The following is a 14,869-nucleotide window of genomic DNA, read 5'->3' on the forward strand; positions in this document are numbered from 1 at the left end:
AAACAAAATTGTTAACTGTAATATTGTTCTTGTAGGAAAACCTCAAATCAAAATGACGAAGAAAACCAACACAAATAAAATGTCTAAAACAATTGTCTGCCATGTGGAAGGTTTTCCCAAACCAGCAGTGCAATGGACAGTTACTGGTAGTGGAAGCATCATAAATAAAGCAAGTATCCTTCTTATGACTTTATTCACCAAAACATAGTGCATAAGAGGTGTGATTTAAAATTGGGGAACATTTCCCAGATAGTGAGATTAAATCAAAAAAAAAGAAAATGTCTTTTTCATTTATCTAAGAGGTTAAGTGGCAGCTGTAGTTACATGGTACTTACATGGATGATTTCTGACGATAAAGATCCTTTGAACAGAGCAGGTGAAGGCACAGAAGATCCACTGGCTACAAGCCAAAGCTGGAAGGAAAAAGAAAAGCTTAAAATTGACATATGCATTTTTAAGTGAAGGTACTTAGTCGTTTTATCTGGGTAATGTGGTGATTTTGCCATTGCATAAAGAATTTACAAATAATGATGGAACTATAGAACTTACATTTGAAAGCAAATGGGTACTTGATGTAGGCATTAACTGGGTGAAATGTAATGAGATGTGGCAAGTACAAGTTAGAAAATACAGTCAGTATAGTTCCTTATGGGATTTGCAGTTTTTATCCTAATTTTTATAGTCATTTTTATACGGTTATAAAACTTTTTATATGGATAGCAGGAAAAATACCTGAAAAATAAGCAAAATGAAGTATTTTCATATTGAATACCGAATGATGTGCAAAGCATTGCCGCATTTTGCCTCAGTAGGCAAAATAAATGACGCAACTATACAAGCAGTTAGAGACTGGAAGTACAATACACGGTGCTCCTATAGATTTAATTATTCCATTAGGTTTTGCTTTAATCCTACAGGTATTATGTATGGCTGTCAAAATTTGTCTGTTTATTTGACGTTAATAGGGCAGGAATTGTCTTGAAGCTATATAAATGATTGAAAATAATGATGTGCAGCAAATTTAAGGAATAACTTCACATCCTTGTTACAGTACAGATACTGCACGTACTACTAGATAAATGTAACTTGGCAAAATAATGCTTAGTGTGGAAACAACTTGGTATTCTGGAAAACAGAAAACTTTACAGTGATTATATTTCCTTATAAAGACATAAGTGAAAAACAGCAAGCTGGAAATACATGAGAACTTAGAAGTTTGGGGTTGTGATTTTCTTTAAAAATTTTGGCATTCAGAACATTTTTAAATAGTCAAAAGAAGCAAAAGCAAATGCAGAATGTGGTTAACTTTCTCAAAAATGCCTCTTTATCAGTGGTCTTACAATGCACACTATACAAATGTAGCTCTAACTGGATATCTTGGCCAAAGTGTTTTCTTGCAGATATTCACATTAACAAAATAATGCATTATTTCTTTTGTTATTGTTCAGAAAACTGAAATATTATAGTTGAAAGTTATTCACCTCTGAACATTTTCAGTGTGTAATACAGGTAATGAATTTTGTTCCTTGCATTTTTCAAGAACACTAATCTTCATTTTTTGCCTTTTCAGACAGAGGAGACCAAATATGTTAATGGCAGATTTTCCAGTAAAATTGTAATTGCTCCTGAGGAAAATGTGACTTTAACTTGCATTGCAGAAAATGAGCTAGAAAGGACTGTGACCTCCCTGAACGTCTCTGCTAGTGAGTGTCTTGTAGAGACCATTTCCTGAACCTTGTAGTTTTCACATAAAGTGCCCACACTTCACACTCATATGAAAAGTAGGTCTGCACAGTAATGTTGATACTGAGATATTTGACCTTTTTGTCTTAAGTCAAGCAGTTGTAAATCCACTCTGGATCGGTAGTACATAAAATGTAGTGATAGCCTTCTGGATGAAGTCACTTAGTCTCCATGACTTTCTTAGCTAGCTATCTTATGTGTGCCGTATATTATTTAGAAAAGTAAATAATATTACAAAATGATACTGCAAAGTAATAGTACAAAAATATTGTGAAATAATACATTATTTTTGTAGACAAAAGTCCTAATGGATTACTAAATTAACATCATCTTTTGGGCCCTGAATTCCAGTCATTATTATTATTGGTATGACTTGATTCGGAACAGCGATCAACCATACTGGGCTTTGATCAAACGCCAGTTTTCAATGATCAAAGGTGGTGAGAAGCTACAGTTTGTGGAAGGGTAATACAGAAATATTCAGTCAGAAATATTTCTGACATTAATATTACGGGTTTTGAATAAGATTCTTCAATTGGATATATTATAGTTACAAAGGAAAGACTTCTGCTTAAAGATTAATTACCTTGTTTGGCAAACACTGCATTAAGTTTCATTGTTTCTGTCTTTGCTGCCAATAGGCAATTAAAGGTGATGTTCAGGTATAACACATTTTGGTTTTAATTTAATTTTAACATATTTTTGTTACAGTAAGTATTCCTGAATATGATGAGCCAGAGGATAGAAGTGGTATGTATGGTTTTCTGTCTCCATAACCCCCTGTGCTGATTGTCTCAGCTCAAGACCTATGTAATGTTAATGAACAATTTCCACAGTCCCTCGAAGTTGGACTTGATTTGAAATAATGGGTGCCATGATTAATTAAGAATGTGACTTTCTTGAAGCTTTAAATGTGTTTTTAAGAACAATGCCTACTTTTTTACTTTCTGACCCCTTTTTTTGTTTCTAATGGAAATTCTTTAGAAATGGTGTAATGCTTTACTTTTATCATAGGTAACCTCATTAACTTTTCTTCTTTGCTTCAGATGACAATAGTGAAAAGGTTAATGACCAGGCAAAGCTAATAGTGGGGATTGTAGTCGGTCTTCTGCTGGCTGCTCTGGTTGCAGGTGTTGTCTACTGGCTCTATGTGAAGAAGTCAAAGTAAGAATTTATGGAAAACTTGATACTGAATTGAAAAAATTCATAAATGGAAAAGCATGCTTACCTGTTTTCCTTCCTGCAGCATTCCAGTAGTCTGAGTGGGGAAAAGTTGTTACAGTAGGTGAATTTAATAGAGAAAGAAAACTTGGTACCTCTGATGGGCTTGTCCCAATACTTAACAGGACTCATCCCCTGGAGGTTGGGCTTTGAGACTTTTCCTAGATCATCACCTGTAATGAGGTTCTGTTTCCTGACATCCAAGTCTGTGCTGATTCTTGCGTTTAAATATAGTACCTGCCACTTAATTGTGGGATGTTACCTCTGTGTGGCTTTACTGGTACTAGTAACTGTCTTCATTTAGAAGTCAGGTAGTTCATTTGCTTTAAAAATTGAATAAATTGCAGAATCAGTCTAAACCATCTCAGTGAGAAGACAGATATTTAATTCATTTGTTCATGTATGCTTTGAGATATCTGAAGTAAAATTGGTAAAGACCTTGTGTTGCTGAAAAACTAGAAGCTATCATCCAAATCAATACGTATTAGCCATCCTAGGCATAGAACAGGATTTGGCAGTGAGTCCTGCTTGCTTTCAAATTTCTTTATTACCACACAGGCTCACTTTAGAAAATAAATGTATGATGTCAGAAAGTAACCGTGTTTCTCCATCCTTTTAAAGTTGGCCATGACTATATGCCATTTGGCCTTATCCCCGTAGATTTGCCTCCAGGGAGAACTGAGGACAGGCTTGATCTCAGAAAGGTTCCTTACAGCTGCTTCTTAACAAGAAAGATTAAGGCAGTTATGCATAACATGCACAAATCAGTGCAGGTATAGAAGCAGTCTTAAAGTTCAGTTGTTCTTTCTCTGACCTTTCATTAAAATTAGGTCAAATCAGGTCTAAAATATACCAGCAGGATTTTACTATGAACAAATGTGTTTTCATTGATGTGAAAGTACAAGAAGGAATTCTCCATCTGCTTGCAAATATTCTTTTTTGGATAATACGTAAGGTTTTTACTCCAGCCATAACTGAGCAGATTTGGGGAGTTTTTCAAATAAAGACTTGCTATAATTTACCCAAGCACAGAACCATGTTCAGATATTATACAGGAAAAAAAAAAGATTGCAAAGTTTATGCTTCTTTCGGTAGAAATTAAAAAGTACTGCTAATGTTGAGCTCCTCCTCCCACACTTGGCTACCAGTGTAATAATGCCTAGAATAATTTTATTTTCTCTTTCCTTTTGAATGTGAGAGCGTGGAATCACGAAGCTGTGATTCACTGGTTTGGGTTTTTTTGGAAGAGGTGATTTGGGGATACGGAGGGCAGGGAAGGTGACTTTTTCTGTACCATTGTGTAGTGTGGGGAGAGCTAATGAATCTTGGCATATAACATATCCTTTGTGGAGCTGAGTTTGACTTTTTCAGCTTCAAAGGTAGGATACAGCGTATTCTAAATGAACAACGACTTGTTTTTCTCATGCTCAACTTCTCAACTACAAGCTTAGGGTGAAAATTAGAGCTCGAATTAATTAACCAGGTTCACTGGGAACAAAATAAAAATCCCTTTATAGTTAGATAATAGTCTTTATATTTGAGACATGGTTGCTGGCCTCTGAAACCCTTAATTGATGCATCATCACTGACAATCACGTCTTCTCAGCATATATTTAAGTGGACCTGTTGTTACCCTCCCAGCTTTTTGCACACCATACGTGCAAGAGGAAGCAGAGTGTCAGTACCCATTCTGATAAAGTTTTCAGCACCAATTACAGCCAAGAAATCAAAGCAGACCTTGCAAAAAGCTCCTTACACTTTTAGACACAACCTGTGTCTGATGACAGTCCCTCCATCTCCACACAGGCCAACAGTTAGTAGTGATTCTTTGAACCCACCCTTGAACAGTAACTCACCTAATCTCTGTCCACAAAGTGACGCCAAAGGAAAGTCTGAGAAGGCAGCAGCACAGAACTTTCCAAGTCTGCCGAGGCAAGAAAAACATTACTTTTTTCATTATTGGTGTTGTGGTTTGTATAATCTTCTATTGTCTTGTCATCACACTAAGTAGGAATTATACTTGTAACCTTGAAATACATTCACAATAAATCACTTATGTAGTTATTCATTTCCTCAGCCCCACTTGATGCAAAAGCTGATTATTGCCACATATTCTTTTCACTATGAATATTATCCCATAAATGGGGGACTCATCTGTATTCCACATCCTGCAACCAGCCCATTTGAGTAACGAGTTGAGGACACCTACCCCAGCATGCTATGTTTCTCCTTCATCTGAGCAGAAGGCAAAAAACTATTCTACAGCTTTCTCCTTTTTCCAAAAAGGATATTTAAAACTAATTTGTGCCAAGCAGAATATAACTTATCACTTCAGAATCTTCCTAATATTTTTGTGTCAAACCTCACTCAAGTTATTCTAGGACACCCATTTTCAGTAAATCCTTTATATATTTAATTTTCACCTTGCCAGAAACAGGCAAGAACACAGCATAAATTATATGTTTAGAATGAAAATAATGCACCCAGCACCCTGTATCCCTGCACTTTTTGCAAGTGGATTGGACCTTTGCCCCATTTTTGCTCCTTGGGTCTGGAGGTGCACAAATTGCAAGTCACATGAGGTTAGATCAAGGTTAAAAATGTGGTGAGGGAAAATTCAGCTGGGCATATTGAAGCACAGTAGCCATCTTAAGATTGTTCATACTCTGAGCACACCAAACTCTTGAAATTCATAGGTCAGAGTAATCAAGAATGTTACTAGTATCTCTAACACTGAACACTTGAAGCATAGTAATTCTGCTTTTCTGATGTTTTGTAGGAAACTAGCATATGAATACAAATGTGGCAGGCCAAACACATAGGAAACTTGCTATATGTTTCCAACAAGACTCAGCATTTGTAGTTTTTCATGCAATTCCCTTGCAGAGAAAAGATAGTTTCAAATATCGCTAAAAGTGCCAGTTTATGTCAGAAAACTTCTATAAAAGTGGCACAAATTAAAAAAAGCTCACTCATCTATTGATAAATCGAATATTTTTCTAATATCTCTACCTTTTTTTTTTTTCCTACTGATGGGCATTTAAAAATGATTGGAGGAAGTGGAAGGCAAGATAAGGGTGAATAGAAAGAGGCTGCAGATAATCCAGATTTGGATGCGTAAGACCTTTAGTTCCTTGAAGATCTTTTGCGACAGTGTAGTTGAATGTCTAATATGACTTTCAAAAGTAATGCAACCTTTAATGAAATTCATGGCTCTGTTGGGTATTCTCTTACCCATCATTATCGCAAGCTTGGGGAGCAAGGACAAAGAGCACTGCAGAACTTCTTCCTTAAATAGTATTGGGGACTGAGGCCTAGACTTGTGAGAATAAAAGAAATCAGGAATTAAAAACCAACAACAATTTCTGGGTCATCTATATGCAGTCTATATTTACTGTACAGTAGGCAAAAAAATTGAGATGGAAAATGGTCTTTATATTAAAAACAATGTTATGAACAGCATCTAAACAAATTCCATTAAAATAATGGCCCCTCAGCACACACACACACTCTAAAGAAAACTGAAAAACTCACTTGGATACGAGTTACAGAGAGATTTTGATTAGGATTCCCTGAGGATAGTTATTTTCCTGAAGCGCAAGCATAGATAAATGTAAAATATGAGCCATAATTTTAGCAAGAGCTTGGAATGATCCATGTTTTACAAATGAATTTAAAAGAAACAGTTGAGAGACATAAGTAAAATCACCTTCACAAAACCAACTTCTCATTCTTCAGAACAATATACCCAGAGCATGCTGAAGTATGGGCTCTGTGGAGCTGTAGGTAATGTTGAAGTGTGTGAGATGGCCTGGGCAAAGTGGGCTGTCTTGCCCTTTTTGGCAAATCCTCAGGAATATTTCATCCGTTCAGACCAAGTTGCCCAGCTGCTCAGGTATCAAATTGCTCTTGAGTTGCAAAGGGAGCAAACTGGCAGGAGTTAATGCACCAAAAAAAAAGTATGAAACAACAGTTGTTGAGTTGTTAAGCTCGCAAAGAACCATTTGTCCTGTGTGTCAAGTCACCTCAGGAAGCAACAGAAACCACCTTTTGAGCCATTTCTCTGTTACAAACCCAGACCACGTCTGTGGAGCCCTGAGGATTGGTGCCGTGCCAGGGCGGCCTGTTCCTCTGCTCCAGCAGAGCGCTGCCAATGGGTCACACTGCTGCAACTCAGTGTAAAATTACTCTTCTGTCTCTTAATAACACTATTTATATAGCACTAAAAAAGGCAGCACTATCGCTTGTGCTGAGGTGGTGAATCTGCCTGGATGTCAGTATTTGGGGAACCAAATAAAAAAAAAATCAGCAAGATCACTGAACCACTAGAATTAAACTGCTGTATTTCAGTCTCAGGCACTGAGAATCTAAATCCATCTGATTGTCAGACATGAAAAACTGCTCCTCTCATTTCAAGCAAGCAGTATACACCGTCCTCTAAAAGAGATCTGGATTGCCTCCCTCTTGCCAAGTTTGAGTGCTGCCTTTTAAAAATCTCCCATTTTCACCCATTTTGGCTTTAGAAAAATAGAGCTGACATTTAGTGAGGGGAACAGTTCATTGAATGCAGAACTAAAATAGAACACTTTAATTAGGCTGAAATTGTTCAATGACTAAACCTGGGAGGTTCTGCAACACAATCAGGTTTTGATTTTTGAAGACCAGTAATGCCAGTTCCCTCCACTGTTAAGTGTCAGGTCATGTGAAATCCAGTCTGCTTGGCGCACTGTAAAATTCTTGATAAGAGGCCGAAAAGGGAATCACGCTGAGCCATGCCAATAGTCTATCCAGTCCACTCTCTTGTCTCCAAGATCAAACATCAGCAGTTACACGAGGGCAGACGTGCATGATGCTGCTTTCTCCCATCCAACTCATTTCAGCTCAAGGTAATTGCCCAAGTCCAGATTCTTTCAGCTTCTCATCTCTTTCCCTACTATCTCAAATTTTGTAAGACTTATTTATGGAACAGACTCATCAGCCGCATGACAAGCCAAATCTTGTGCTCTACCTAAACCAAACATATTTTTTTTCATTAAAAAAAAGAAAAGTTTTTTTAATTTTCAAGGGATTTATTTATTTGGAGGGTTGTTTCTTTTTTACTAGGATTAAAGAGATCTGGGAAAGATTATTAAGATCACAGAAAGTCAATCCCTACCAAAGCACTGAATTTTCTTCTTCATTCCATTTTACAGCCTTTCCTTCTGTGCACATCACATGTGTTAGGTTTTGAATACCAGAAGAAAGTAGAAAGTTATTTCACAATAAAAATTTACCACTGTAGAACAAGTTACTTTGTGATATCTCAGCATTTTATAAACTATATTTGCCTGCAATAAGCAGGAGTTCACGTCTCTTCAGTAATTGGGTTTTCAGCACAGACACCTTCCTCTCAGCCACACAAACATAACAGAGGCATTCTAAAACCAATAGTATAAGGTAAATGCAGCTTTGGAGCATTGAAACTTGTAGCCATTCAGAAAATAGCCTACACTAAAATCAAAATGATTTTGGAATGGTCCCAGTCAGTATAATCGCTGGGATTTTGGGCCCAGAATCCCTTTTTCCCCCCTGGCACTCCACCTCCCAGGCTGCTCCCCAGCCCCTAGAGCAGCATTTCAGCAGCACTCACAGAGGGGTTGAGGGTTAGGTGCACTTGCACCCCATCAGCAGCTCTTCTGAGACAAGGACTAAACTGGACTCTTTCACCAGTACCCATCAACTCAGGGCACAGGTGGTGCTGAGCCACTGCTAGCGGCCTTTGCTCAGATGGAGAATGTGCACAGAAACACCCCCCCTAACAAACATTCGGCTCAGCGGTTTTGGGAGGTACATACCTGCATGGTGTCAGCGTGACATGTCACACAATCTCGCCAACCTATGTCTTCATTGTATTTTGCAAGTCAGTGTCACTGCGGGTCTATGCCCTGAAGCAAAGGTGAGAAAAATGCATGAATCTGTCACATCGGACGTTACTTTTCTGTAGAGGAAACAAATTGCACATCAAGAAAATGTGTATCCGATAATCTGCTTTGACACAAGGGATTTACTTCGTCCCACACTCAAACACATTTGCCCATTTACATTTTAAAAATTGTGGCCTTCAAAATGTTATCGCAGCGCTGCAGGAATCTTTCACCTTGGCAGACAGTAAGGCTTCTCACACATTAAATGAATGGCTTAGTGGTTTTATTGTGCTAAGCTACACTAAGCACTTAACAACTCATTAATTCATCTCCACTACTCGTATTAAGGAAAACCTGCTATTTTAAATGAGGCATACTTTTTTTTTTCTTTTTCCTCCCCTTCAAACATTTACACAATCTCTTCTTTACCCAAAGCTTGTCAGTCATAGCCAGCACAGATCTGGAAGCCAGAGTGGGGTTTTTTTCAGTGTTGCCAGAATTTCCTTTATTTTCTTTACAGTTAAAGAGCTTCCGCTTGGCACAGGCTCTGAAAGTCAATTACTACAAGTACACAAAAGATTGCTATGTTGATCAAGATACCTTAGCCACATTTGTAACGCTTTAGTATGCCTTAAAGCAAACTCTTGTTTATTGAAACAAGCTACACAGTCAAGAAATGTGGATCTGCACACTGGTCTAACTTTACTAAATGTCTGCTAGCTCAGAATGATTCTGAATTCCTCAAGAAGTAAAACAAACCAACACAGCCCTACTGCAATACTGACTGTGGTACCAACAACACCAGTGGGGGAACTGGTTCTGTTGGCCTATTTACAAACACACGCAAGCCTATTGCTCTGCTCAGAACAGACGTGTAGGAGTTTTCGGTATTACTGAGAGGGCAGGAGACAGTGTCATTAATGTGAGGATGCAACAAAGTGCTGCAGACATGCAAAAATGACCTGTATTTTTCATTATAGGACAGCATCAAAACACGTAGACAAAGATCTGGGAAATATAGAAGAAAACAAAAAACTAGAAGAAAACAATCATAAATCTGAAACTTAAGAGAAAATATGTCAGTCATCATTCCAGGTAAGTGTTTCGTATTGCAGTGTTTAATCTTTGTCCACCATTTCTCTATAGGAATCATAGTGGCAGCGTGGAGTCTGTTGCTTACCTTTCAGAGGTTAGGCAGCGGGGTGATTTTAAGTGGTGTAGTATTAGGACAGACAGACTCAAGCCCCTCCCAGTTAAGGATTCATACCTGCATACTTAAAGAAGCCTGACATTCAGACCTAAGTTAGTACTTGGCTTTATTTTAATCCACACACCTGGGATAAAGAAAATGCAAAGTTGTGTAGTATTTCACCATGGTATATGTTTCTGTATGCATGTATGTATGTGTAGAAAGAGTATGTTTAGGTATAGTTTAGAAGGTTTGGAATTATTACTCAAAACATTCACAGTAACTTTCTTCCCTTACTAGAAGCAGTAGTTTCTAAGTCCTTTGTCAGCTTTATTCATCATTACCACAAGAGGCATGAAACTTTCCTTAGAACAAAAATCATTCTTTCACTCAAGATTTCACATACTCATACTACTATAGATTTTATCTGGAAAGGACACTGAATATTAAGTTAGTAGCAATGCAACAGGTATGAAAGATCCCCAGCTGGGATCCATAGGAAATAAACTGGATACACATAATTAGCTAGATGCAGACATTGTATTAGGAATTCCAGGAGCATTACAAAGCACCAACAGCACCACCCGGTGTTCGCATATATATACACCACTGCTACATATTTACGTGCCACTGCTGCATCTCTTCCCTTAGTACCTGAAGTGGGGGTTTAGACCATTCTTCTGGCCAGCTAAGGCCATTTTAAATTAGCACTGGGGTAGCACAACAGTGTGGAAACAAGGTAACCATATTGAGGTTTCCTGAGTTAGTGGTCAACTGATCTTAAAAATGTGAGTGGTAACTGTTCAGTGGTGGTGCATTTTGAGTGGAAATACCACATTCCATGATTAGATTTTAAAAGTTCCTTATTTAAATAAAGACAGCCATCCTTATTAATAATTTTAATATGTTATTATTGTCTGAAATTTTAAAGTATGAATAACTATTTTTGCACTAAATATTCAGAATTCACTAGGTAGAATGACTATATAGTATATAAAGAGATGTGGCATTGCTGTGTGCACTTTGCCAGCAACATCAGTTTTACTACTTTGAAAGAGAGAATTGAGAACTCCAAAATTATGCCCTATGAATGATTTCATAGTGGAAGATAAATTTGGATCTTTAGGAAGTTGCAGTGTAAAAACCCAGCATTTCTACTGCAATTCTGTGGGAAAATTCTGTAATCTTTTTGGTTGGGACTTGTTTTGTATTTTTTTCTGGACCTGGCACCTTCTGCAACATCATGGCAATATTGAGGTGATTCGATGGAGCTGAAGTTAGCTGAGGGTATTTATTGAACATAGGAGCTCAAATAACATCATGTGCTTTCGGCGCAATCTTTTACTCTAATTATTTTAATTGTTCAGACCAGTAGAGCTACATAAAGGAAAGCTTGTCCATAAATCCATCGCTTACCAGATAAACTTGCTGGATTTACCAGGAACAATATTGCAACGGTTATTCTTACCATGAAAGAAAGTATTCTCATCATTGAGCAGCAGAAGAAAGTACTATTCATGTAGCTATTTATTTGAAGGTTAGCTATTGAGTCATTATGTTGCTTACCGTATCTTTAAATGTTTAACTGGCTTTATCTTTCATTTTTTCAGAGAAGACATATAGACCAATGGAAGCATGAACGTGGATTGTATTTAAACATATACAAAGAAGTGACAGCTATTCATGGTTCAAGTATTAAACAGATCATACTACCAGGTTTTCAAAGGATTTTAGACACAATTATCTCAAGCTTAAAAAAACCCGCAAACTAATTTTGGCAACAGCCATGATAATAGGTCACCATGTTGTGTTCTGTTTGAAATATTTTTTGTAAATGTCTGCACTGAAGATCGCTTTTTGTTTGCCTTTATGTAAATTTTTTACGTAGCTATTTTTATACACTGTAAGGCTTTGTTCTGGGAGTTGCTATTAATCTGATGTATAGTGTAATGGTTTTATTTCAATTGTTTTTATGACAACCTTTGAGCAGGTACATGTCTAATTCTGATTGTTATCAGTGAAGCCTCTGCTTTGTAGCGAGTACCTTGAGTGTGAGATTGTCTTAAAGGAAAATGTCAAACTCCTTTTTCATTCTTTGGAATCACAGTAAGGAGGAAGGGTGTCAGCTGTGACAAGAATAAACCAAACTGTTAATAAAAAAAAAAACCCGCAAAGCTAAACAGCCAGAAAGGGAATAAAGAATTTCCACAAAGTAGTCTGGTTATTGAGCAAGGAACACGATAAAAAATTCCTAGCTTACATATGGTGGCTAATTATCCTTTTCTTCTAGAGCAAGACACACATTTTATTGATATGTTATCAGTCGTCTTTCATGTTAGAATTAGGATAAGGAACTGGAATTCTGGATTAATTTTGATTCCTTTATGTTATCCGCTGCCTTAAAGTACTGTACCTTTTCTTCATTTCAAAAAGATACCAGTCAGAATTGGAAACTTTTTTTAAGAAGTGGTCATATCAAAGCTGCATTTTTTTTTCCACAAAAATAGAATATATATATATATATTTTGTGTGGTTTTGTTAACTATGCTACAGATATTGAATGCACCTTGAGATAATTTTAGTGTTTTTAACTGGTACCTAATTTATCAAACAGTACATATAATTGTAACAATGAAATGTCTATGTATCTTTAGTTACATTCAAGTTTGTAACTTTATAAACATGTTTTATGCTTGAGGGAATTTTTAGAATGGTACTGATAAGAAGAAAAAACAAGATAAATGGCCAACAGAAAGTTGTACTTAGGAAGGAGAAGTTTATCTTAGGGACAAGGTCAGTTTCTGGAAGAAAGTGACAGGTGGATTTGATGGAGAGGAACAGTAGAGTAAGCAGAACATCAGGTTTCCATTTACAGATATCCAGGGAAAAAGTAAGTTTTTATAGACTTGTAGGCAAAAAAAGAATAAATAAATAAAATAAAAGATGGATGTTAGGAAATGTATTTTGCCACTTTGGAATTATTTAGGGGGAAGAAAACACTGTTACTTGTAAATTTGTAAAGTGTTAAATGTCTGGGCAGTAGTGACTGATGTCTTAATAAAAGCTTCCTGTAGTGCATTGGCATGGATTAAATAGATAAGATGTCCTATAAACTCTATGCTGTATAAAATATTAGAGGGAAATCCTGTTATATGCCTCTAAACTTTGATTTGTTACTGTTTTATTTGGCAAAAAAAAAAATTATAATATTGGTCAATATTTAAACCAAAGTAAAATGGGGGAAAAAAACCAAAGTAATTTGTTTTGCATGGCTAAGCCATTCTGTTATCTCTGTAAATATTGTGATTTTTTTCTTTTTAGAATTTTGTTAAAAAAATTCTAAAATTTTTAAACACCTGTTTTTCCAAAATAAAACGTGAACACACAAAAAAGTTACTTTATATACAAATATATCTTTTTCTTTTGGTGCGAGAACACTGCCAAGTGATAGACGTTTTTTGTTTAAATCGCAGTGGGCAGGACTCCAAACAGGAAAAGTTGTCCTGTCTTTGTTTATGACACTACAAATGGTTCTTAAACATAGAGAAGAAACCTCCAAAGATCGTAAGAGAAAGCATAGGGAAGGGCTGAAAATTTTCCTACCACTGTCTGGGGAATACAGGGGAGAGGAGAAGAGAAAAAGTCCTTCAGCCTCCACAGCTATGAAAAAGGAAAACCAACTCCTCCTCGCCTTTTGGGATTCTGCTAGATCTCCTATGCACTTTAAATCATCAATCCTAGGAGCCGGGCTTTTCACTGCTCCGAGTTCACTGTAGGCACGATTCAAGAGCCAAGAGTGCAAAAAGAAATTAATGTTTCTATCCATGCCTAAACAACAATAAAACTGAAGTGTGTCTTCACTTGCTCGTCTGCAATCTCAGTTTAGAAGAACACGTATGGACACGAGGGAGGGCATTACCTAGAGCCCGTGCTGTTGTCGACTCATCCCGTAAATGTGCCACTGTGGAGTCTGGCTGGGAACCCAGCAGGGCTTGATGTGGGGGTGTGGGGCTCCCCATGGACCAGAGGGTCGGGACCTAGAGAGAATGAGCACACAGAAAACCATGTGCCCAGTAAGCACGTGAAACCTCCCAAAATTTCATCATCTCTACTTGTGATCTGGTTAAAAAAAAAAATCCCCTACCAGTGAATCTTACAAAGCCGCTTTAGTACACACCACCAGAGTTGAACGTCATTCAGTTTACTACACATGGGAAGACAAAAATAAAATCCCACTCAGATGGTTTAAAACATGACAAAGGGGACTGGGAGAGAGACGCTATTCTTGTTTTTAAGGTTGGGAAATTAAGACAGTTTGTGACGTCTGTTCATGGCTGTACAGGACGCTGCCACTGAGCTTGGAACAAACCAACACGTTTGTCTGTGTGTTGCAAAGGTGCTATCACGCAAAAATATCCCCATGGGCTTCCCAAGCAACTATGTTGTAAGTCCCCAGAAGCGATAGTACCAAAACTGGAACTGTATTGCAGCACATATGAGCCACTATTAAAACACAGAAATGCAGTAATGGTGAAGCCTTATGAAAAAAAAATAATAATAAGCACTTCGGGTCACTACAAGAACAGGCAAAGCACCAGGGGCATTTTGTACTGGTTCCAAGTGCTACGGAACAGCCACAGTTCTTGGGCTTTACTGCACCTACAGCTGCTGAGCTCCTGGGGTGAGCAGCTGGTCAGAGCCTGGACTAGTGTTAAATGCTTACCAGGCTGCTTGCCAGTAAAACAGCCAATTCACACCTGTATATTATCCATGACTTGCAAACATCAGCACAGCACTACAGAGGGTTTAGGCA

General features: G+C 37.4%; 1 protein-coding gene across 3 annotated transcripts in view; it reads left to right on the plus strand.

The window, feature by feature from the left end:
• The window catches only part of ALCAM (activated leukocyte cell adhesion molecule), a 135,035-nt gene extending 121,126 nt beyond the window's left edge, over positions 1-13,909 (plus strand). For 2 of the 3 annotated variants that reach the window (XM_082063248.1, XM_082063247.1), the window contains exons 11-16: positions 36-173; positions 1,575-1,703; positions 2,455-2,493; positions 2,790-2,907; positions 9,848-9,962; positions 11,667-13,909. In XM_082063248.1, coding sequence (XP_081919374.1) covers positions 36-173; positions 1,575-1,703; positions 2,455-2,493; positions 2,790-2,907; positions 9,848-9,935 — 512 coding nt within the window. In that variant the 3' untranslated portion in view covers positions 9,936-9,962; positions 11,667-13,909. The remainder of the gene's footprint in view (positions 1-35; positions 174-1,574; positions 1,704-2,454; positions 2,494-2,789; positions 2,908-9,847; positions 9,963-11,666) is intronic. The other variant, XR_014185185.1, reaches the window with a different exon arrangement.
• The last annotated feature ends 960 nt before the right edge of the window (positions 13,910-14,869 follow it).

The sequence above is a fragment of the Streptopelia decaocto genome (genome assembly GCF_964273445.1).
Source record: "Streptopelia decaocto genome assembly, chromosome: 1".
Classification (NCBI taxonomy): domain Eukaryota; kingdom Metazoa; phylum Chordata; class Aves; order Columbiformes; family Columbidae; genus Streptopelia; species Streptopelia decaocto.